The 26,469-nt window shown below is 44.2% G+C and overlaps 1 protein-coding gene across 1 annotated transcript in view; it reads left to right on the top strand.

Annotated features, from left to right (window-relative positions):
• Positions 1-18,363, top strand: part of LOC126234743 (UDP-glycosyltransferase UGT5-like) — a 136,745-nt gene extending 118,382 nt beyond the window's left edge. Inside the window, exon 7 of the mRNA XM_049943489.1 lies at positions 17,709-18,363. Within this exon, the coding sequence (XP_049799446.1) occupies positions 17,709-17,991 (283 nt within the window). The 3' untranslated portion in view covers positions 17,992-18,363. The remainder of the gene's footprint in view (positions 1-17,708) is intronic.
• Positions 18,364-26,469: the final 8,106 nt, after the last annotated feature.

Raw genomic sequence — 26,469 nt, 5'->3', positions numbered from 1 at the left:
GAACTCTGATTTCCCTTATTTTATCGTGGTGATCGTTTCTTGCTATGCACGTCGGTGTCAACATAATATTTCCGCATTCGGAGAAGATTCCGTCGCAACGAAAATCGCCTTTCTTTTAATGAGGTCCCGCCTAAATCCTGTATCATTTCAGTGACACCCTCTCCCGTATTTCGCGATAATACAACACGTGCTGCCCCTCTCTGAACTTTTTCGATGTACTCCGTCAGTCTTATCTGGTAAAGATCCCACACCGCGCAGCAGTATTCTAAAAGAGGACGGACGTTCGTAGTGTAAGCAGTCTCTTTAGTAGATCTGTTACATTTTCTAAGTGTCCTGCCAATAAAACGCAGTCTTCCCAGCACCATTTTCTATGTGTTCCTTGCAATTTAAGTTTCGGACTTCAAAAAGCGGTGCAGAGGTTTAAAGTGTTGTTTCGCGTACCCAGATGATATTTTGGTGTACACAGAGACAAAAGAGTTGCATGAAGAATACCTAAGGTCCGATTTCGAAAAAATTAAGCAATGTGGAATAGTTGTCAACGAGGAAAAACGCACCTTCCGACAGCAGCAGGTGACATTTTTGGGTCACATGATGTCGGCATACGTAATATACCTCCTGGAGGCTAAAATAGCGGCCTATTTCCGAGGACTTAGACTATTTTCAGGGGCAGTAAATTTCTTCCGTCATTCCGGCTAGGCGGAGCCGACTTTCAGGTACCACTGACAGTGGCGCAGCCCTTGAAGCGGACCCCAGATATGCAAAAGGTATTCCACCAAATGAAAGCAGCTGTGAAGAAAGCGGTTCTCTTGGCACATCCGATACTACATGAACCATTGGCCTTAGTGGTATACGCAAGTCAACGGGCGATAGGAGCAGCCCTCCGACAAATTGCAGAAACCCCTGGCAGCATCTGGGTTACTTTTCACGCAAACTCACAGCATTGCAGGTCAAAGAGAGCGCATAGGGTACAGAACTTCTGACAATGTACGAAGCCGTAAAGTATTTTCGTCCCTACATTGATGCCAGAGCATTCACTATTTATACGGATCACAAACCTACGCTACTGGCCATTAAAATTGCTACACCATGAATATGACGTGCTACAGACGCGAAATTTAACCGACAGGAAGAAGATGCTGTGATATGCAAATGATTAGCCTTTCAGAGCAATCGCCGGCCGAAGTGGCCGTGCGGTTAAAGGCGCTGCAGTCTGGAACCGCAAGACCGCTACGGTCGCAGGTTCGAATCCTGCCTCGGGCATGGATGTTTGTGATGTCCTTAGGTTAGTTAGGTTTAACTAGTTCTAAGTTCTATGGGACTAATAACCTCAGCAGTTGAGTCCCATAGTGCTCAGAGCCATTTGAACCATTTGATTTCAGAGCAATCACACAAGTTGGCGCCGGTGGCGACACCTACAACGTGCTAACATGACGAAAGTTTCCAACCGATTTCTCATACACATACACCAGTTGACCGGTGTTGCCTGGTGAAACGTTGTTGTGATGCCTCGTGTAAGGAGGAGAAATGCGTACCATCATGTTTCCGACATTGACAAAGGTCGTATTGTAGCCTATCGCGATTGCGGTTTATCGTATCGCGACATTGCTGCTAGCGTTGGTCGAGATTTAATTACTGTTAGCAGAATATGGAATCGGTGGGTTCAGGATGGTAATACGGAACGCCGTGGTGGATCCCAACGGCCTCGTATCACTAGCAGTCGAGATGAGAGGCATCTTATCCCAATGGCTGTAACGGATCGTCCAGCCACGTCTCAATCCCTGAGTCAACAGATGGGGACGTTTGCAAAACAGTAACCATCTGCACGAATAGTTGGACGACGTTTGCAGCAGCATGGACTATCAGCTCGGATACCATGGCTGCGGATACCCTCGACGCTGCATCACAGACAGGATCGCGTGCGACGATGTACTCAACAACGAACCTGGATACATTAATGGCAAAACGTCATTTTTTCGGATGAATCCAGGTTCTGTTTACATCATCATGATGGTCGCATCCGTGTTCGGTGACATCGCGGTGAACGCACATTCGTCATCGCCATACTGGCGTATCACCTGGCTTGATGGTATGGGGTGTCATTGGTTACACGCAACATTGGTTGCTCGCATTGACGGCACTTTGAACAGTGGACGTTACATTTCAGATGTGTTACGACCCGTGGCTCTACCCTTCATTCGATCCCTGCGAAACCCTACATTTCAGCAGGATAATGCACGACCGCATGCTGTAGGTCCTGTACGGGCCTTTCTGGATACAGAAAATGATCGACTGCAGCCACGGCCAGCACATTCTCCATATCTCTCACCAATTGAAAACGTCTGGTCCACGGTGACCGAGCAACTGGCTCGTCACAATATCCCATCACTATTCTTGATGAACTGTGGTATCGTGTTGAAGCTGCGTGGGCAGCTGTACCTGTACACGCCATCCAAGCTCTGTTTGACTCAATGCCCAGGCTTATCAAGTCCGTTATTACGGCCAGAGGTGGTTGTTCTGGGTACTGATTTCCTAGAATCTATGCACCCAAATTGCGTGAAAATGTAATCTAGTATAATATATTTTTTCCAATGAATACCCGTTTATCATCTGCATGGCTTCTTGGTGTAGCAATTTTAATGGCCAGTAGTGTATTACATTCGCATTAAGCAGCTCTAATGGCGACTGCTCCCCACGACCAGCCCGACACCTAGAGCTCATTGGCCAGTTCACGACTGATTTGCGTCATATTAAGGGAGCGGAAAACATCGTGGAGAGGTTCGATCACGGGGCAATACCATCTCGCAGATAACCGATTATGAACATTTGGCGCCGGCCGGAGTGGCCGAGCGGTTCTAGGCGCTTCAGTCTGGACCTGCGCGACCGTTGCGGTCTCAGGTTTGAATCCTGCCTCGGGATGTGTGTGATGTCCTTAGGTTAGTTAGGTTTAAGTAGTTCTAAGTCTAGGGGACTGATGACCTCAGATATTAAGTCCCATAGTGCTCAGAGCCAATTGAACCATTTGAACATTTGGCAGCTGCACAGGCCACGGACTGCAACGACATGAGTACCGGCAAGACGTCACTACTGCACTGGAACTTCAGCAAATGGGGACGGCGGGGACGAAGGTTAGCATTTGGTGTGACATGTCACAAGACAAACCTCAACCTGCTGCTGCAGAAGGTGACCTTCGATAGCATCCACGGACAGGCGCACCTCAGTGCGAACATTACTGTGAAACTGCTGGCGGACCATTTTGTGTGGCTAAACATTAAGAAAGATTGCCGAAAGTGGGCAAAAAAGCGCGTGGCATGTCAAAAATGCAAGATCGGACGACGTGTGCACAAACTAGTAGAAGAGTTTCCACCATTTATGGAGCGGTTTGAACCCGTTCAACTAGATGGTAGGACCGCTGCCACCCTCAAGAGGGTACCGTTATTTGTTTTCTGCTGTAGACCGGTTCACGCGATGGGCATAAGAGGTGACGTTGGCTGACATATCGTTGGAAACAGTGACAGGAGTGCTTCTGGCAACTTGGATTGCTCGTTTCGATTGCCCTCTGCATGTGACCACAGACCAAGGCCGCCAATTTGAATCGACCTCATTTTTAGAGCTGGCAAAGTTATGTGGATTCCGGCACCACCACTCGACAGCGTACCACCCTGAAAGTAATGGCACGGTCGAGCGTTGGCACAGGAACTGGAAGGCTAACTTGATGGGTCGAGCCGAGAGATGAACTCCAATCTTACCAGTTGTGCTTTTGGGATTACGGACCTCTTCCATTTCAGATTTGGGAGCTTCCATAGCAGAATTGGTTTATGGGGAAGCCCTACGCCTGCCAGCAGAATTTTTTGCTGCACTATCGGAAGCAACGGTAAGAGACATGGCCTGCGTTCTGCAGCAAGTGCGAGGACACGTTTCCAAACTACATCCGGCACCGGGTTCTCGGCACGGAGACAGGTGCAGCATGATGGATCCTGCAATCGCCTTACTCTGGGTTGTATTAGGTATTACCAAAAGACAGTTTTCACGGAAAGCAGCTAACCGTCTCTGTAGACGGGGTGAAACCTGCCCACATGCTGTTGCCCGAGGGAGAGGCAGGACAACAGCGACAAACAGAGACGGCCCCTGCGCCGCTGGAACGGCAGGAAGAAGAGACGGCGTGGGTTGAGAGCCCACTAGCTTCAACGAACGAATCTGGCAGCGTTGGAGAAGGAGGCCCAGATGCCTCTGAGACGTTCTAAACCTGGCAGACGCATAGCATTCAAGTATCCCTATGTCCCTGGAGCTCCGCTCTACTGTGGAGCGGAAGGAGGGGGGGGGGGGGGCAGGGAACTGCGTGGGAATCTCCGCCACCAGACTGAGCGCACAGTGCACATTGTTGTTTATTCCGTCGGAGAAAACAGATACTGTTGTTTATTGTTTATTCTGATTGTATTTCTTTGTTTTTAAAATAATCTTCGCTCATTGTATGGAACTGAGGGAGCCTTTTGCGAATAAAGCTATAGCTTCCCTGAAACAATGTTTGTCGAAATTAATTACATGGATACTGAAGAGCGCTATAAACGAAATTCTTTGCGTTTCGTGTAATATTAATTTCCCTGACATTGACAGTGTGTTTACTACAACGACATAACATAGTTATTTCATACTTATTCTTTCAACACAGATTACATTTTATGCTAACACTAATTACCGAAAAAAGCATAAATACATATGCTTATCAAAACGGATTTAAACTTATGAAATGAAGTAGCTGAAAAATACGTGAGACACTGTGTTTTACTGTTACAACCTGCCTCACGCAAACCGAGATCATCACCTACCGACCCTGAAATGGCCCTAATCTTAGCTGTTGGACCAAAAACACATTTCACATCATGTTTCCACAGAATACTACCAAACCAGTTGGAAATGCTAACTGCGTAAGGAAAAAATACCGTAGACTCTGGTGCCACCTCTTTATTAGCACCACTCACTGACTCACTGTTTGCCTATAGCGCAACGCCTGTCTGATCTATCTTCCACTACAGCCATTCTCAAGGAAGGTAATTTCAAAGTGTTTTAACTGAGGCGACATACTTTCAGAGTCTGAGATAACGTTGGCTTATGTACCAAAGTACGAAGTACCTCTTCACACTGACCCGGATGGTGACAGATATCAGCCTGAAGATAGAGATCAACATGTGTCGGCTTGCTGTAAACAGTTTTTCCAAGCGTACAATCAATACCTTCCTCCTGGTCAAGGGAACGCGTCATCTCAGACCTTTAAAGAGTATTAACCGACAGTATTACTTGACTGCCTGTACAGATATTGTAAATTCATGTATATCTCGCTACTATTCAAATTATTAAGATTTATACGAATAATGCCAACACTACATCTTCCGAAATTGACTATTTAACTACGAATCAACAATATTTTCGTTAAAATGAAAAATAAGAGATATATTGCGCAAGTCAACTACGAGAAATTTAGATCACTACTCTAATGAAAATAATAACTAGCTATTGGTTTAAAATTATGCCTGTAGGAATTTTACACTCTCTGCTACCACATAGACTCCACAGAGACTATAGTGCATTCCCTTTTTGAATGGACTCCCTAAAGGAAGCGTAAGGATTGTTGCTGAGGCGCCGGTCGGAGTGGCCGTGCGGTTCTAGGCGCTGCAGTCCGGAACCGCGCTGCTTCTACGGTCGCAGGTTCGAATCCTGCCTCGGTCATGGATGTGTGTGATGTCCTTAGGTTAGTCAGGTTTAAGTAGTTCTAAGTCTAGGCGACTGATGACCTCAGATGTTAAGTCCCATAGTGCTTAGAGCCATTAGAACCATTTTTGTATCATCCGAAATTTCGTTGCGAAATTCAAAAGTGTCCACACTGAACCACCCACAGGTATTGCTAACTATTTGACAGGACATGTTTCCTACCTAGAATATTTATACAGATTAAAAAAAAAAAAAACGGAACAACGCAACACTAATAATCCTGACCACAATCTATTGGACTCTCCAGTATTTGAATGCTGACGGTAGAAGGAAGGCACCGGCTGCAGAACCCTCCTGTCTTTTAGGCATTGCGTGATGAGGCGAAATTGGGCTTCCTTAATGTAATAGCCACTATTTTCCCACACGCAGCAAAAGGGAGTGTGTTGATCAACTAACGTGTGTTCAGGGCAGAAAGATGTGACTTGCCGTGCATGAAGAGAACAACTCGACATCGGGAGAGGAACACAAACACGATGGCAATATAGTCCACTAAAACTTCAACCTATTTTTCGATCTGAAATTGAGCCTGAAAGGGAGAGTGGGTCTTAAGTAATTAACTTGCCCCACAGGTGACGCAATGGGAGATACTACAGAACACAATCGACTTAATTTTGAATTACGAGGTTTGTGAAGTTGGTGCGAAAAGAAACTTAGAAGTAGAGTATCCTTCAAATGAGATTATTACGCTTACTTTATAATTATCGTAGAATTGTCGCCTTCTCCTAGTACTAGTAATAGTGACAAATTTTACGGTCAAGTCCCTTGTTTCACTACTACAAGATCTGAAAATGGTTGTTAAGCCGAAACCAGGTATCTGCACAAATAAACTAAAATGTTACCAATACAACGAGTATTACAGTTTAGTGACAATTTTCTATCTTATTTTTATTTCTGCATTTTTTCGTTACAGCATTCCATCTCACATTTTATTGCTAACAGATTCATATTGATAATTCTGGTTCTACAGATGCACGAAAACATGGCCGCAAAAACTTATCTCACCTCTGCAAGGCTATACTTGAAACAACAAACGTCTTCAGGAACTAAGACGGCTGAACATACACACACCAGTTTAACATAATTCAAGCAATAAACTTTGCATTGAGTTTGGAAAGCTGTTCAACACGACCCCACTACAGCCCTACTCGCTCCACAGAGAAACGTAGGCCCGAACCATTTAAGCAAGACTTTACGATTTTCAAATATTTTTATAACTTTGCGCCATCGTTTTCATCCTCCAAGATTCCAAATGCTGATATCACATTTTGTGCATGCTAAGTAAGTACAGGGAGGCACAAACTGTTGGTAGAAAGTTTTTGTCTACTAGGACGTGGTAAATGGTGATACATTCTTATTATAATATTTACGGTATAGCAGACAATCTGAAAATTAATGCAGTATGTATTCAAAGTTGTTTCTTTCCGCGGCAATGAGTGTGTAGAGCCTTGAACTTAATTCCGTGATGACTTTCTGGACAACATTTCCGGCTGCGCAAATCTCTCTGGAAATTGCAGTACGAAGATCGTGGAGTGTTGCAGGAATATCGGTGAAGACCCTGTCCTTTAGGTAACCCCATAAGAAAAAAATCACAGGGTTGAGATCGGGACTATAAAGGCGCCATTCCACACCACGTCCAGTGAATGCTAAGGTGTCCAGGACGACGACCCGATGTCTAAATGTTCCCTGAAGAAAATGGAAGACGTCTGCAATAGGGTGTGGACGTCCTCAATGCTGCGTGAGCCAGTAGTTTCAGAGCACTCGGCGGCTTTGTGCAGCCAGTACAAGTTCATGTTCCAGGCCTTGTCTGTGTTTGTCATCTTTGACAGGTCCCTGGATAAAAAGCGGCCCACACAGTGGACAGATTGTGCACCAAACAGTGACTTTTTGTGAATGAAGCGGAGCAGCAACCTGAACGTGTGGGTTGCTGTTCCGCTGTTAGTGCTTGTACTCTCAAATGTGAACTGTCGCATCATTGAGTGAGTTCCAGAATTTTCAGAGCTATAATACAACAATAAAAAATTTGGGAACTTGTGGTAAAGTCTTATGGGACCAAACTGCTGAGGTCATCGGTCCCTAAGCTTACACACTACTTAATCTAACTTAAACTGACGATTAAACCACAGTCGACGAACACGTTCTAACGCGTACTTTGCGCCACTGTGTAATAACAACACTAGGTAACAACTGGGGGAATACAACTGGGGAGAATACAATATTGAAGCCGGCGTCTGTGGCCGAGCGGTTCTAGGCGCTTCAGTCTGGAACCGCTCTGCTGCTGTGGTCGCAGGTGCGAACCCTGCCTCAGGCATGGATGTGTGTGATGTCCTTAGGATTGTTAGGTTTAAGTAATTCTAAGTCTAGGGGACTGATGACCTCAGATGTTAAGTCCCATAGAGCTTAGAGCCGTTTGAACCATTTGAAAAATATTGAAAGTCTATATAGTATAACGCAAAATTTATTATTAGAACAATATCAGTGATGGTATACCTGTGCCACATTTGACAGTACAACAGATCTTCTGCTACTAAAAATAGCTCTACTGAAAGATTTAATGACGAGCTCATTACAGACACAACTTCGGATTGGGGAAGATTTGTAAGGTAAATCGGCCGTGTTCTCTCCACAGAAACCACACAGACATTTTTTTAACTGTTGTAGTGAAATTTCCACAAGCTGCCAACAGTGATATAGTTACCTTGAGCCATTAACAGAAAATATTTATCACAATAACCGATATAAAAACCGCCTGAAGTTGCACAGGAAGAACATGTGAAACATCCCCTTAGAACAATTATATACGACTGTGCTTAAACTGACACACAATATTTTTAGCGCAACGCAATCTGACTTTCAAAAATCCCTACAGAAGAATGGACCTGACTAACATTAACCTATACCTTTCACAAATCACCTACCTCACAAAAATCTTCGTTACTCGAACGACTGCAATACAGCGAACGCCACTACTGCCAGCTAAATAAAAGATTCAAACTACTGAAGGCACTAACTACTGATAGGCATAGTTAGCAAATGATAGATTTTGTTAGAGAACAAACAATGTATTTACCTTAATAGTGTTCAAAGGTAATAGTATATATAGCAGTTCATGACATCCAGTTTTACAAATTTCAAAACTCCGTCATTTCTCTCCCCACATCCACCACTGCTGGCGGCTCACCTCCAACTGCCCAACGCTATGTGCTGTTAACATCCAGCTGCCCAACACTACAATGGCAGACAACAATGCAAACTAGCCACAGACTACACACAGCACAGCCAGTGATTTTCATACAGAGCGCTACGAGGCGTTACCAATATAAAAGCCTAAATAGCCTACTTACACATGTATTTATTGATGACTGGTTTCGGACAGCTTGTCCGTTACCAAATCAATCGTAAATGTAAGTCTTGCATTACACCAGTCATACAAATGGGAACGTGGCCATGATATCAACAAGTGTGATAGTAGATAACGTGGTCTCACGTGTTTCATTGCCAACTGTCAAAGCGAAATCTTTGTGTCGCGTTATCCACTATACACTTATTGATTTCAGAGCCACTTTCCAAATTTCATAGCTAGTGTAACCAAGACTTACATTTATGGCTGATTTTATATCTGACAAACAGTCCGAAACTAGTCATCAATAAATAAATGTTCTTCCTGTGCAATTTAAGACGGTTTTCATAATGGTTATTGTTATCAGACAAAAAAATTGCTGATCAGTTCCAACCCTAGCATGCTGGAGCTACAGAAAATACTTTTTTTTTTTTTTTGTTGAGGTTGACTAAAATTAATCATCATGCTTATTGATTAGACTGGTTAAGAACGAACTTAAGTCCACAGCCTCAACTTTAAGGGTATGCTTCATTCCGCAGAACTTACTTTCTCATAATAACATGTAACTTGTGTACAGCGGAAAATAATGGTTAGCTTATTTTTACATTCGTTATAAAGCTGAGCATTGAATCTATCTCAATGGTTTTACATCAGTGCTTCATTATATTAAAATGTATGTATATAATTTCTGTGTCAGAATCACTAAAACTCCCTTATTGTTTACTAGTCTGAGATCAATGACGTGCCATCTATAGATCTAAAATACAGAAAATTGCATAAATGAGGTAACAATAGTACCATACATTTTGTTTTTAAACCGCCATTTTATGAGGCATACCAATAAAAATTATTTCTCAGTTCAATCTGTATCAGCCATTATGCTTTGCACAACGACATAATCTGTTGAGCTAAATTGCTCTTGTTGTTATGCACATAGTGAAAATTTTTATAGATCGTGACTAAAATAAAGACTTACAAAGTTCATTTGGTAAGTGGTATAAAGTTATAATCTTACCTAGCTTCATACGACTTACCACAGTACCTTGTCATGACCTATGCAATTTTTCAGTGTGTAAAAGGCAACAAGAGCGATTCAGGAAAATAGAGTATGGCTGATATACACTGAATTAAGTGATATTTTTACTGGTATGTATCGTAAATGGAGGTTTAAATACAAAATGTATGTTGTTCACCTCATTTAAGAAACTTTCTGTATTTAAAAACTGAAGATGGCGCTTCAGTGAGGTGCAATAGTAATCAATAAGGGAGTTGTAGTTACCGCGACAGAGGATTTTTATCCACACATTCTTACATAACAGATCGTCTGTCTTCCGATTTTACAATGTCAGTTAGCTACGCTTCATTGCATATTGTAAGCGGAGAGATTTACCATGGAGTACACCAACGGGTGAAATTTTTTACTTCTCAAGACCAGAAGCTGAAGCCCAGAGAACGAAGATCAGCGTATTTCAGCTGAAAAACAACAAGACAATAAGGAAATTATTTGTACCCTACTAATGTCATCAGTTATTTCACCAACAGATACCCAGATATAGTCCAGGTTGATTGTACTTTTACATTCAACTATCACTGCCAGAGTATAAAGTTTTGAACCGGGAATAAAGTCACTAAAAGCGCTACGTGAGGAGCACATCCTTACCATTTTCTCAGTTTTAGCCTTTGCTTTTCACTTCTGGGCTGTAGGGCACTTTTTACAAGTTTACACGAACTCTGGCCACGCTTACCAATCTTTGTCACTCTTAAAGACACAGAAGAGATCGTGAGAGATTGTTTAAAACGAACTGCTACCTTTCAAATCTCATTAGTAACGGAAATAACACCCTTAATTGTCAAAATAGCAATATTAGTGGAAATGGGAAAGTAAAATACGCAGGTGCATGAACTACGGAACAGATTTATGCTAATACGTTTCACTTCAAGCTTGAGATCGCATGAAATTTATCATATGGAACCGCGAAGATACAGACCACAGACCATCTCGAGTACACTGGGGAGCTAAGGAGGTGTTTAATATTTCTCGCCATCTCCTATATGGGACATGGAAGGAACTCGAACGATTGAGAACTTGCACTTTGAAGGGCAGACGGCACGTGAAAAAATTCTGTAGCAAAGAAAATAAGATTTATGATTGAGGTCAAGAACAATGAAAGTTGACTGTGACATTAAGTACTGATTTTCTTTCACGTATTGTTCAATTGCAGACCGACCGAGCGGTCGATCTCTGAAAGCCGGCCGGAGTGGCCAAGCGGTTCTAGGCGCTACAGTCTGGAACCGTGCGACAGCTACGGTCGCAGGTTCGAATCCTGCCTCGGGCATGGATGTGTGTGATGTCCTTAGGTTAGTTAGGTTTAAGTAGTTCTAAGTTCTAGGGGACTGATGACCACAGCAGTTGAGTCCCATAGTGCTCAGAGCCATCTGAACCAAGCCATTTTGATCTCTGAAAACATCACTGTCTTTGACAAGGTCTGGAGAATGCCATGAGTAAATCTCTTTGAGGTACTGTATTCAGCGAGCCAATCAGGAACGAAAGCGTCACGTGGCCTAGTGGAGTACTTTTGGTTTGAATACACTAAAGAATTGTCTAATTGGACGCTTATAGTGGACAGGTACAAGTGCGGTGAAACACTGTTACAGCTGAAGAAATTTATGTAGAATTGAAGTCAGAGTACGTCGTACATTCACAGACATCCTGCTATACATAAGTGCTTATTTTGTGGCTCGTAGTGCAAGGCCTGGCATGTTGATATTTTCGGCATTTTCAGTACTTGGCGACGATTTTCTGTGGTAAGACTTTACGTTCATCACTTTGGAAAACGAGTAACCTTCGAAGAATCGGGTTTACATCCAACTATAGGAGCCTTAGGGCATTTGAATTAATCACATTCCAGTTTAATGACCTTCTTTCGACATATAGAAATATTTCATGTGTATTGATCCATTGTACCCCATACTTTATGCCCAGCTGTTGTGAGCGTAACGTTGGCCGTAATCATTATTTAAATGCAAAACTATTTTTTTATTTAAAAATGTTTAAGTTTATTCAAGATCTCTTGCCATTACTTTAAAACTTTGTTATCTTTTCGACCTAGTTGCATACAGCAAACGGCATTGAACAATAAAGAGCAGTGCTCCTTCTGGACTGTTATTACGAGAATGTTTGTATTTCGATAGCACACTGAGAAGAAAACTTCGTATATAATTCTCTGCATGTTTTTTAGGGCCGCGCGGTATGAGCCGAGCGGTCTGGGGGGCTTCAGTCATGGATTGTGCGGCTGGTCCCGGCGGAGGTTCGAGTCCTCCCTCGGGCATGGGTGTATGTGTTTGTCCTTAGGATAATTTAGGTTAAGTAATGTGTAAGCTTAGGGACTGATAACCTTAACAGTTAAGTCCCATAAGATTTCACACACATTTGAACATTTGTTTTTTAGGACCAAAGGTGAATCAGCCACTGGGTTTGTTAAGGGAACTCGAATTTAATTACTGTATATAAAACGTGGCTATTGTAAGTTTCTGTATTCACAGCTTTCTAAACAGAAACGTTATGTAAGAGGCTGGGCCAAGCATACGCAAAGTGCGTAACCTCGCTACAGACTTGGTTACTCAAACTTTTATGACAGCTTAGTATGCTCATGCAGTTCATTGAATTGCTTACATATGCCCATTAGTATTACGTTGCACAAATTAAGTAACTTCTGTTCTTCTTGCGCCATATTTCTTTCTTTCAGGTGCAATCGGAGAGCGCTGATATATGATTTCATGTCTCTAAATTTTTTGTGGAAGAGGACATTTCATTCAGAGCACATTTAAAGATACTTGTCAACATGTAATTCAATTTGAAGAATGAACAGGAGGCTGAAAACATGACACTAAACAACTTTCGGCCTGTAACACTCTGAAAGAAAGGTGTGTGAGGCCTATTTCATCTCTGGAAATAACAAGTGCATTAAGGCTGATGAAGAGATGTCGAGAGAGAATTCACTCGAGAAACCTGTAAATGTTCAAGGAAAATTCCAATTGCTTCCAATAGCCCCATATAAAAGAAGAAAAAAATAATCCAGCTTTAGAAACTGTTAGTTTCTCCCTCAAAGAGGAAAGAGGGACAGATTGGACAGTAGGGTCAGATCACTTTCGGGCTTACTGATCACCATCTATGCTCGTTCTCACAACAGCTCTGTCCCTGTACACCTTATGTCTAACCTGCCCTTGTGTCCATCTTTCCCCAACGTACCATCTTTCTATCTTGAGGAGTGACGTCATAGTTTCTTTCAATATTTGCACTTGTCTGTCGGCAGACTTTCACCTGTTGAAAGTTAGTTACTGGCTAGCTATTCTGCCTCCTTGTAATTTTACAGAACGTCAGCTACCGTCCATCGTCATGAGACACTAAAGGCAATGTCTCGCTGATGTAGCCGTCCTTCTCTGGTCTACGTCATCTTTGTCATTTGGTTTTAGTTGCGGCAGTTCATTCTACTCACAATTGTAACATGGATGTTCTGTGTCTGCCGTATGATATTTTTCTCAGGGTTTTTCCTTCCAACGTACTTCCAACGTTTTTTTTTTTTTTTTTTTTTTTTTTTTACGAACCAGTTTTCCCTAATTAGGTGCCCAGTTGATGTACATTTTCTTTTGTGTATCATTTAAATCAGTGTCGTTCTCTATTAAATTTCTTTTAGTATTTGTTCATTAGATTTTCTTTCGTACCGGATTGTTTTTGTGACTCCTCTTCATATCCACATCTCTAATACTCATAATTTTTTCTCTTCTTATTTCTCCAGAGTCCACACTTCATAACAGTAGCTTAAAACACTCCAAATAACTTTCTCGATGAATCTCTTTTTTTTTTTTTCTTTCTATTCTGACGTGGTTAAATTACTCTTCTTTCTGAAGGCTTGTTTACTCATTCAAGTTCTTCTTTTAATACACTCTGTACACTGAACAGCCAAAGAAACTGGTACACCTACCTAGTATCGTGTAGGGCCCCCGCAGACAAGCAGAACTGCCGCAACACGATGTGGCATGGACTCGACTAATGTCTGAAGTACTGCTGGAGGAAACTGACACCATGATCCTGCAGGGCTGTCCATAAATCCGTACTAGTACGAGGGGGTGGAGATCTCTTCTGAACAGCACATTGCAAGGCATCCCAGATATGCTCATTAATACACTCCTGGAAATGGAAAAAAGAACACATTGACACCGGTGTGTCAGACCCACCATACTTGCTCCGGACACTGCGAGAGGGCTGTACAAGCAATGATCACACGCACGGCACAGCGGACACACCAGGAACCGCGGTGTTGGCCGTCGAATGGCGCTAGCTGCGCAGCATTTGTGCACCGCCGCCGTCAGTGTCAGCCAGTTTGCCGTGGCATACGGAGCTCCATCGCAGTCTTTAACTCTGGTAGCATGCCGCGACAGCGTGGACGTGAACCGTATGTGCAGTTGACGGACTTTGAGCGAGGGCGTATAGTGGGCATGCGGGAGGCCGGGTGGACGTACCGCCGAATTGCTCAACACGTGGGGCGTGAGATCTCCACAGTACATCGATGTTGTCGCCAGTGGTCGGCGGAAGGTGCACGTGCCCGTCGACCTGGGACCGGACCGCAGCGACGCACGGATGCACGCCAAGACCGTAGGATCCTACGCAGTGCCGTAGGGGACCGCACCGCCACTTCCCAGCAAATTAGGGACACTGTTGCTCCTGGGGTATCGGCGAGGACCATTCGCAACCGTCTCCATGAAGCTGGGCTACGGTCCCGCACACCGTTAGGCCGTCTTCCGCTCACGCCCCAACATCGTGCAGCCCGCCTCCAGTGGTGTCGCGACAGGCGTGAATGGAGGGACGAATGGAGACGTGTCGTCTTCAGGGATGAGAGTCGCTTCTGCCTTGGTGCCAATGATGGTCGTATGCGTGTTTGGCGCCGTGCAGGTGAGCGCCACAATCAGGACTGCATACGACCGAGGCACACAGGGCCAACACCCGGCATCATGGTGTGGGGAGCGATCTCCTACACTGGCCGTACACCACTGGTGATCGTCGAGGGGACACTGAATAGTGCACGGTACATCCAAACCGTCATCGAACCCATCGTTCTACCATTCCTAGACCGGCAAGGGAACTTGCTGTTCCAACAGGACAATGCACGTCCGCATGTATCCCGTGCCACCCAACGTGCTCTAGAAGGTGTAAGTCAACTACCCTGGCCAGCAACATCTCCGGATCTGTCCCCCATTGAGCATGTTTGGGACTGGATGAAGCGTCGTCTCACGCGGTCTGCACGTCCAGCACGAACGCTGGTCCAACTGCGGCGCCAGGTGGAAATGGCATGGCAAGCCGTTCCACAGGACTACATCCAGCATCTCTACGATCGTCTCCATGGGAGAATAGCAGCCTGCATTGCTGCGAAAGGTGGATATACACTGTACTAGTGCCGACATTGTGCATGCTCTGTTGCCTGTGTCTATGTGCCTGTGGTTCTGTCAGTGTGATCATGTGATGTATCTGACCCCAGGAATGTGTCAATAAAGTTTCCCCTTCCTGGGACAATGAATTCACGGTGTTCTTATTTCAATTTCCAGGAGTGTATTTATGTCTGGGGAGTTTGGTGGCCAGAGGAAGTGTTTAAATTCAGAAGTGTGCTCCTGGAGCTACTCTGTAGCAATTCTGGACGTGTGGGGTGTAGCATTGTCCTGCAGGAATTGTCCAAGTCCGTCGGAATGCATAATGGGCGTGAATGGATGCACGTGATCAGACAGGATGATTACGTACATGTCATCTGTCAGCGTCGTATCTAGGCATTACTCCAACTGCACACCGCCTACACCGTCATGATGCCTCCAGCAGCTTGAACAGTCCCCTGCTGACATTCAGGGATCCATGGATTCATGAAGTTGTCTCCATACCCATACACGTCCATCCGCTCAATACAATCTGAAACGAGACTCGTCTGACCAGGCAACATGTTTCCAGTCATCAACAGTCCATTGTCGGTGTTGACAGGTCGAGGCGAGGGTACACGAGTGGACCTTCGGCTCAGAAAGCCCATATCGACGATGCTTCAGTGAAGGGTTCGCAAGCTGGCACTTGTTGATGGCCCAGCTCTGAAATTTGCAGCAGTTTGCGGTAGGGTTGCACTCCTGTCACACTGAACGATTGTCTTGAGCCGTCGTTGGTCCTGTTCTTGCAAGATCTTTTTCCGGCAGCAACGATGTCGGAGATTTGATGTTTTACCGGATTCCTGATATTCGCGGAAAATCCCCACTTCATGGCTACCTCGGAGATACTGTGTCCCATCGCTCGTGCGCTAACTATAACACCATATTGGTTCAAATGGCTTTGAGCACTATGGGACTTAACTGCTGTGGTCATCAGTCCCCTAGAACTTAGAACTACTTAAACCTAACTAACTTAAGGACATCACACACATCCATGCCCGAGGCAGGATTCGAACCTGCGACCGTAGCGGTCGCGCGGTTCCAGACTGTAGCGCCTAGAACCGCTCGGCCACTCCGGCCGGCCCGTTGCCGACCGCATCGCCGTATTCTGCCTGGTTACACACTCCTGTATTTGAATACGCATGCCTATACGAGTTTTTTGGGCGCTTCAGTGTATTTATGATGTCGTCTGTTGTTGCAGTTCCCAAGTATCAAACTTATTTACTTGTAGTAGCACGAGGGGGCTTCAAAAAGCAATTATTATTGTGGATCGGGTACCTTATATTAAAGTGACACAAATACTTGACCTATTTTTGAAACAACGTCACCAGATCTCTGGAAGCAGTAGTTGGAACGTTCTACCAGATATTCAGTTCCTCAATGACAGGAATCCACTTCGTGATCATGGAGCCATTCGAGAATTGCTGTGTGAATGTCCTTAGCGTTGGAAGTCTGCGACTGCTGCCAGTCGATTCCTTGATTGCCTGGACATCATCTGTGATCAATGTCTACGACCTAGCTTCCTGATGAGCATCACTCAAGTCTTCACGGACTTGGTCAAGTAATTACCATTATTTCACTACTGGTGTACATGGTATGGGGTTCGTTCTATATGCCACCAGAATTTCACGCTGAATCTGTGCTCAAATTAGGTTTTTGCCCACAAGAATTGTACTGTCCAGCGTACTTCCACTCTAGAACACGTTTCCGAGGTTGCACCAATTCAGTCATTCACTGCGATGCACCTCGTAAATGTAACATAGCAGAACTATGTCTACAGGAAACCGAGAACATGTATTCTCTTCTAACAATGCAGCACTCTTGTTGCACAATGGTCTTAGTTCGGGCAATATGTGTTACCTACTTTTTGAACTCTGCTAATGTATTTCCAACCTTAGCTTTTGCCCTTTCTTGTCTGTTTGATTCATCTATTGCCATTCTTTTAGTCCTGTTTGTATTTACCTTCACTCTGTGGTTGCCCAAAGTACCGGACAACATATAGTTCATGTTGTTCTCATAATTTTGCTAAGACTACTATCTCATTAACAAATCGCATACACTAGTTTAAATTAATGGAAACTGTATTTTTATTTTAAATTTGCTCTCCATCTGTGTTATAGTCTTAATAAATAAAATCAATATTTTCTTTCAGGTACAGAGAGAACATGAGGAGGATGTCAGCAATATTCCGCGAGCACCAGGCTGACTCTTTGGAGCGCGCCGTGTGGTGGGTGGAGTACGTGATACGTCACAAGGGGGCCCCACACATGCGTAGTGCTGCGCTAGACCTACACTGGTGGCAGTTTCTGCTGCTCGACGTCATCGCCTTCATTCTGGTGGCAGCGGCTGCGGTAGCTGGTGCCACGTTCTACCTCGTACGGGGAGTGATTGTGACGGTGAAGAAGGGTTTCAGACAGAAAGAAAAGAAGCAGTGACACATCCTCTGTGTTCTCTAACAATAATTGCTCTTTGATTGCAGGAAATATTATGTATATTAGTGCAAATAATTTATTGACGGCCTACTTACATTTTCCACACGTGTGCGATCACTGTATATCAATGCAAATAATTTATTGATGGCCTAGTTACATGTTCCATTTGTGTGTGATCACGATAAAATAATCATCATTAACCGTTTTGTGATCTTTATTTTATAGTACATTGTCGTCTGTATTGTCACTGAACTACCATAGTTGATACACAAGTTCAAGGGGAATTTTCTAGGATTCTTCAAGGGGAGAGTGGTGTTACAGCATTTCCCACGTCAGTCATCAGATATCACAAGTACAGATAAATTCTTTTCCACGAACATAAAATGTGCTATACTTATCTTCTAATAAAATTCTTCAGCCGTATCAACTTATGGGGGCTACACTTCGAATGTTAGAAATTCCTGAGAACAACATGTGATTTATTTATAGTTGAAAAGTTTATAGTTGAAAGACGAAAACAAATGCGAAGTGACTTATCGTCGAAGAGACAGAGAATACATAGAAAGGCTGCCCCACGTTACACAGCGCAATAACTGCTGGATCCTTGGTGCGTCATCATGTCACGTGATTAAGCAAAAATAGTTACAGCAAGCCTCAGCTTAACGAGATGTTTGCTATGATTCCTTAATGGTAGCAGCTGAACGCTGAGATTATTAAGTAAACACTTGCTGTGACAGGACGCATTACAATAGAGATGTGGTAACACAATAAGAAATAACAAATAACATTTACTTAGCGTACGTTACAGTTGGTACTTTGGTACAGTTTGATGCGTGTCACTTCATGACCTAAACCTGATACAATGATATCTAAATAACGATTCTGTCTCTTGCCAATCTATACACTCATAAGCCAAAACACAATGTCCTCGAGGTTGGCTGCTGTCTGGTGACGTTGTGGACACATGATGCATTATGAAAAGAAACAAGTAGAGAAATCCATTCAGTTAGTGACATGGCCAAAGGTCAGATTATTACTATGCAAAGCCTGTGAACGAGTATCTCGATAACTGCGAAGCTGGTCGAATATTCACGTGCTACTGTTGTGAAGAGGTAGGAGGACAGTGAAACTACCACAAGGCGCTAAATGGTTGGACGGCCAGGACTCCTCACAGAACGAGAGGTTTGGAGGCTTGTCTGCTCTGTAAAGTAGTATAAATGGTGATCTTTGGCGTCTTTGGCGTCACAATGTTGGTGCATGTACAAGTGTTCATCGTACATTCTTGAACATTGAGCTCTGCAACAGACCACCCCTAAGTGTTCACTTGCTGACCCAATGACATCGCCAATTACGATTGCAGTGGGCACGGCACCATCGGGACTCGACCGTCGATCAATGGAAACGTGTCGGCTCTGGGGGCGAACCACGTTTTCGCTATACTAGGTCTATGGTTGTCTCCACAAACGCTGTCATCAAGGTGAATGGTGTCTCGACATGTGCAGTGGGAGACATTCTCCTGCGCTGGGGTAGGTCCGGTGGTTATAACTGAAGACTCTCTGTCAGCTGCAAACCACCTGCGTGCCTTCATGCTTGATAACTATCCCTTCGGCGACTTCACCTTTAAGCAGGGTAACTGTCCGCGACTCGGACCCAGTACCGTGCTACAGTGGTTTGACGAGCATTATTCAATTCATATTGATGTCCCGGTAACAAAATTCGCCTGATGTAAATCCTATGGAATCCATCTGGGTCGCTATCTGCATCTACATCCATACTCTGCAAGCCACCTGACGGTGTGTGGCGGAGGGTACTTTGAGTACCTCTTATCGGTTCTCCCTTCTATTCCAGTCTCGTAAATAGGTGGTCATAATACAGGGTGATTCAAAAAGAATACCACAACTTTAGGAATTTAAAACTCTGCAACGACAAAAGGCAGAGCTAAGCACTATCTGTCGGCGAATTAAGGGAGCTATAAAGTTTCATTTAGTTGTACATTTGTTCGCTTGAGGCGCTGTTGACTAGGCGTCAGCGTCAGTTGATGCTAAGATGGCGACCGCTCAACAGAAAGCTTTTTGTGTTATTGAGTACGGCAGAAGTGAATCGACGACAGTTGTTCAGCGTGCATTTCGAACGAAGTATGGTGTTAAACCTCCTGATAGGTGGTGTATTAAACGTTGGTATAAACAGTTTACAGAGGATGGGTGTTTGTGCAAAGGGAAAAGTTCTGGACGGCCGAGAACGAGTGATGAAAATGTAGCACGCATCCAGCAAGCATTTGTTGGCTGTTCCCTCAGCTCGAACAAGAAGCACAATAATTCATATTTCAGCAGGATGGAGCGCCACCACATTGGCACTTATCTGTCCGTAACTACCTGAACGTCAACTACCTGAGGCGATGGATCGGCCGCCAGGCAGCCCGTGACAGAGCACTTCATCACTGGCCTCCAAGAAGCCCTGATCTTACCCCCTGCGATTTTTTCTTATAGGGGTATGTTAAGGATATGGTGTTTCGGCCACCTCTCCCAGCCACCATTGATGATTTGAAACGAGAAATAACAGCAGCTATCCAAACTGTTACGCCTGATATGCTACAGAGAGTGTGGAACGAGTTGGAGTATCGGGTTGATATTGCTCGAGTGTCTGGAGGGGGCCATATTGAACATCTCTGAACTTGTTTTTGAGTGAAAAAAAACCTTTTTAAATACTCTTTGTAATGATGTACAACAGAAGGTTATATTATGTTTCTTTCATTAAATACACATTTTTAAAGTTGTGGTATTCTTTTTGAATCACCCTGTATTTTGAGTCGTCAGTGTATTATTGTCATTACGACCGTACATAATTTTGTAGACACTCTGCCGTGGTCCTTGTTCTCCGAAAACAGCGATTGCTAAGTCGGGAGATAGTCTTCCGAGTACTGTACTGAGCGAGTTGCAGACACTGAACTGAAGTGTCTAACTGCTGGTATGGAACTGTGTGTGCGTCCACAGCACATCATGTTTTGAAGTGTGTCGTCAGAAGAATTCCCATGTTTGCCAGTACAAGACAGAAGCAAAGTAGTTCATAGTTGGCAGTGTCCCCTATTGGCTGCTGCCCACCCTACTGGCAGGCATGACCAATGTGTTCGACGACGTGGTGCTGAAGCAGGAATAGTTCCAGGTCTGTGAGCGCCATCCAGACGTTACCGTTCGGAACTGAAGGGCGCCAGGCGAGTGGTTATGCTTGTGGGTGAGTGCATTTCGTGGTAATTCTTGTGTACCTCTTGCTGCTATCACTAGCTGTTTCCTTTTCCATACCTTGAACTAAATTAAAATCCGTCCGAACAGGTCTCGAAAGACCCTAACGGTAATGACTGTTGATGGAGCCTTTATTTCTCAATCAAGTAGCTCCTCAATTTGCCTCATAAGGGCTGATTGCATCCTTCTTGCCAATAGCTCTTGGCAGACCATACAGCCAAACCCAACAGCGCTTAACTTCGGTGATCTAATGGGAACAGGTGTTATCAGTGTGACCTATTTTAGTACCTGCAATGAGTTATTAGCTCACCACGACAGGTCTGGGATGAAACAGATGCAGATTAAGCTGCAAGAAATGATATATTACGATCACTATAATAAATTAAATTTCATCTCTGCCGTACTACAAATTAAATAGACGTGGCACAACATTTTGTTACGTCGATAACCAGCAACAATGTTAAGTTTAGCCTCGTGTCTGCTATACTTTTAGAGATACACAGAAACGTAGAGAACAGTTGAATTTAGAACTTCTATGAATCAGTATCTTCCTGATAAGTTCATAAGTGTTAGCTAACAGTAAGTGGAGAAGCTTCAGGATATATACATCTCTTCAGTTACAGGGAAATAAGTTCCCAGTAAAACAATTTTTTTACGAAATACTTTTTTTCTTCATTGATATTATGTTTCATGTTAAATAAAGTCAATTTCATCTGTTTAATTACTTGAGTGAATGAAGGAATAAGTTGTTATGTATGTGACATTTGAATCTTTACAATTGCAACTGAGTGCATAAATTGCGGTAACCCAGACGTGAGATGCTGATTGTAAGGCATACTGATATAAGTAGGGAAAGCTGTGAACTGTGAAGCACCCAGTTTACGGGACTTCATTATCATAATACACAGTTCAGTATTTCAGACAATCGATTTCATATATATACAAAATGAAGTTCCCTAAACTGGGAGCTTCAAGTTTACCGCGACATATAGATAACGAAGTTCCATAAACAGGGAGCTTCACAGTTTATAGCGATATATATAACTCATGGAGGATAGATATATTAAAGTGAATCTTAAATCGTAGATTGACAGGCATATTGCATCCTTGGTTAGTAAAGCGATACGTACTACAAATCTCACGTGATTGTAATCCAACACGGGATTTTGTCAACTAACAGGCGAAGTGCTTTAATGGCTGCAAGCAAACTGATCAGAACGTCCACCACCAACAAATGCTCTTTTTGATGATGAGAGTTAACTGTACCAGTGACAAAAGCCTCTAGGAAGTTATAGCTGATGCTAGCGATAGTTGCCACTGCATCACCACAAATAAACATGTTTCCCAGTCTTCGGTCAATCGACCAATGGCAAAAATCCGACCCAGTAAATTGGGTACCGAATCGGTTTTCACATAATTATCGACGCCACCAAAAACAAAGACTTGTAAAATAAAGTAGTACCTCATGTTTAAAAAATTGGCAACAAACCTAAAGAGTGATTTTCTCGATGTAAGACATATGTGGGAGGAGTAATATGTTGCCGCTGTACAGATGCCCTGATCCTGGCTATACTCCATGTTTTGACATATCCTTAACCAAACTTACTCTATCAGTACAGAAGTAATCCACGCTAAGAGGAAAAACTTTCTAAAGATCTACACTCCTGGAAATTGAAATAAGAACACCGTGAATTCATTGTCCCAGGAAGGGGAAACTTTATTGACACATTCCTGGGGTCAGATACATCACATGATCACACTGACAGAACCACAGGCACATAGACACAGGCAACAGAGCATGCACAATGTCGGCACTAGTACAGTGTATATCCACCTTTCGCAGCAATGCAGGCTGCTATTCTCCCATGGAGACGATCGTATAGTTGCTGGATGTAGTCCTGTGGAACGGCTTGCCATGCCACTTCCACCTGGCGCCTCAGTTGGACCAGCGTTCGTGCTGGACGTGCAGACCGCGTGAGACGACGCTTCATCCAGTCCCAAACATGCTCAATGGGGGACAGATCCGGAGATGTTGCTGGCCAGGGTAGTTGACTTACACCTTCTAGAGCACGTTGGGTGGCACGGGATACATGCGGACGTGCATTGTCCTGTTGGAACAGCAAGTTCCCTTGCCGGTCTAGGAATGGTAGAACGATGGGTTCGATGACGGTTTGGATGTACCGTGCACTATTCAGTGTCCCCTCGACGATCACCAGTGGTGTACGGCCAGTGTAGGAGATCGCTCCCCACACCATGATGCCGGGTGTTGGCCCTGTGTGCCTCGGTCGTACGCAGTCCTGATTGTGGCGCTCACCTGCATGGCGCCAAACACGCATACGACCATCATTGGCACCAAGGCAGGATCGACTCTCATCGCTGAAGACGACACGTCTCCATTCGTCCCTCCATTCACGCCTGTCGCGACACCACTGGAGGCGGGCTGCACGATGTTGGGGCGTGAGCGGAAGACGGCCTAACGGTGTGCGGGACCGTAGCCCAGATTCATGGAGACGGTTGCGAATGGTCCTCGCCGATACCCCAGGAGCAACAGTGTCCCTAATTTGCTGGGAAGTGGCGGTGCGGTCCCCTACGGCACTGCGTAGGATCCTACGGTCTTGGCGTGCATCCGTGCGTCGCTGCGGTCCGGTCCCAGGTCGACGGGCACGTGCACCTTCCGCCGACCACTGGCGACAACATCGATGTACTGTGGAGACCTCACGCCCCACGTGTTGAGCAATTCGGCGGTACGTCCACCCGGCCTCCCGCATGCCCACTATACGCCCTCGCTCAAAGTCCGTCAACTGCACATACGGTTCACGTCCACGCTGTCGCGGCATGCTACCAGTGTTAAAGACTGCGATGGAGCTCCGGATGCCACGGCAAACTGGCTGACACTGACGGCGGCGGTGCACAAATGCTGCGCAGCTAGCGCCATTCGACGGCCAACACCGCGGTTCCTGGTGTGTCCGCTGTGCCGTGCGTGTGATCATTGCTTGTACAGCCCTCTCGCAGTGTCCGGAGCAAGTATGGTGGGTCTGACACACCGGTGTCAATGTGTTCTTTTTTCCATTTCCAGGAGTGTATGTACTGTATGTATACGATGCCTCTACACACGAAACACAGTGACGCATGAAATACGCAGGCCTTCTCCCGTTTTAATAATACACACAACATGTCAGCAGGCAGTTGTCTCTCCAAGCTCACCTAAAATTACTTCCAGGCGCCTTGTGGCACTGTACCATATGAAACGAACCTTAGTGACTCTGCCTAGAATCGCCCTCCATGACGAACGAAACCTGTATGTATATTTGACAGTACCATATAATACTATTTCGTCTTTCTTAACAATCTCCTCTTGCTGGTTTATAGGTATAAAATTAAAAAAATAACTGTAAGCAGCCTGAGAATTCCTCCCAGTAGACACAACTGCAGAATGGCGGTAGTGGCACACATTCAGCTTATACTCTAAAGACCGAACATGGAAGCACTTCCGAGTACGTGGTCTTCTTGTCATACCATCTAAATTTGGTTGTACGCGCAATCCATTTGTAAACTTCAAGCCCAACTACACTACATTGTGCGTACTGCGACTTGGATACCCCAAGGTCACGGTAAAGGTTCAGGAGCCGATCCACCAGCAATGACAAGAAACTTGCATGTATCCTTTCTATGCACAACGTTATTCTAAACACCAAAACGCACACTTAGAAAGAAAATTTAATGGTGTACGTGTTTTAAAGTGTCAGCCCCGATGACTTTAAAGTTCTAGATGTCACTCCCAAGAGAGTATAATCAGCCTGACAACTGTAAATAAGAACAGAAGTAAAAAACTCAGTAATTCCTATTAAGTACTAACGGAAGTTATCTAATCGTGCAGGGTCATCAAATGTGTGGATGACACTGATATCGTTTTTTAAGTAGAACTGAGACGAGCATTGTGACAAAATAATACGAGCAATCTAGACTTTGGCACAACCACACACAAAACAGTGTAGTCATTTCAACCATATGCTGCCAGAAGTTATACCATACTCCATACAACCATATCCTATGTCACGTGGAATAGCAGACCAAACACTCAGAAGACGTATCAAACTACTAATATTGTCTATACTCATAGGGTACGGCTCTGCAGTATGGTAACCTTTCTTAGAGGACATAGCCGACTCACAACCACCATCCTTACCTAAACCTAACATACATATTCTTTAATAAAAGTCCCAAAAACCATTATTTTACACTGCGCCAACTGTACGAGTTTGTATAATTGATGTTGTTGTTGTGGTCTTCAGTCCTGAGACTGGTTTGATGCAGCTCTCCATGCTACTCTATCCTGTGCAAGCTTCTTCATCTCCCAGTACCTACTGCAACCTACATCCTTCTGAATCTGCTTAGTGTATTGATCTCTTGGTCTCCCTCTACGATTTTTACCCTCCACGCTGCCCTCCAATGCTAAATTTGTGATCCCTTGATGCCTCAAAACATGTCCTACCAACCGATCCCTTCTTCTAGTCAAGTTGTGCCACAAACTTCTCCCCAATCCTATTCAATACCTCCTCATTAGTTACGTGATCTACCCACCTTATCTTCAGCATTCTTCTGTAGCACCACATTTCGAAAGCTTCTATTCTCTTCTTGTCCAAACTGGTTATCGTCCATGTTTCACTTCCATACATGGCTACACTCCATACAAATACTTTCAGAAACGACTTCCTGACACTTAAATCTATACTCGATGTTAACAAATTTCTCTTCTTCACAAACGATTTCCTTGCCACTGCCAGTCTACATTTTATATCCTCTCTACTTCGACCATCATCAGTTATTTTACTCCCTAAATAGCAAAACTCCTTTACTACTTTAAGTGTCTCATTTCCTAATCTAATCCCCTCAGCATCACCTGATTTAATTTGACTACATTCCATTATCCTCGTTTTGCTTTTGTTGATGTTCATCTTATATCCTCCTTTCAAGACACTGTCCATTCCGTTCAACTGCTCTTCCAAGTCCTTTGCTGTCTCTGACAGAATTACAATGTCATCGGCGAACCTCAAAGTTTTTACTTCTTCTCCATGAATTTTAATACCTACCCCGAATTTTTCTTTTGTTTCCTTTACTGCTTGCTCAATATACAGATTGAATAGCATCTGGCTACAACACTGTCTCACTCCTTTCCCAACCACTGCTTCCCTTTCATGCCCCTCGACTCTTATAACTGCCATCTGGTTTCTGTACAAATTGTAAA

This window comes from Schistocerca nitens, chromosome 2 (assembly GCF_023898315.1).
Source record: "Schistocerca nitens isolate TAMUIC-IGC-003100 chromosome 2, iqSchNite1.1, whole genome shotgun sequence".
Classification (NCBI taxonomy): domain Eukaryota; kingdom Metazoa; phylum Arthropoda; class Insecta; order Orthoptera; family Acrididae; genus Schistocerca; species Schistocerca nitens.
The sequence above is the reverse complement of the archived record's forward strand: the minus strand, read 5'-3'. Positions and strand labels throughout refer to the sequence as shown.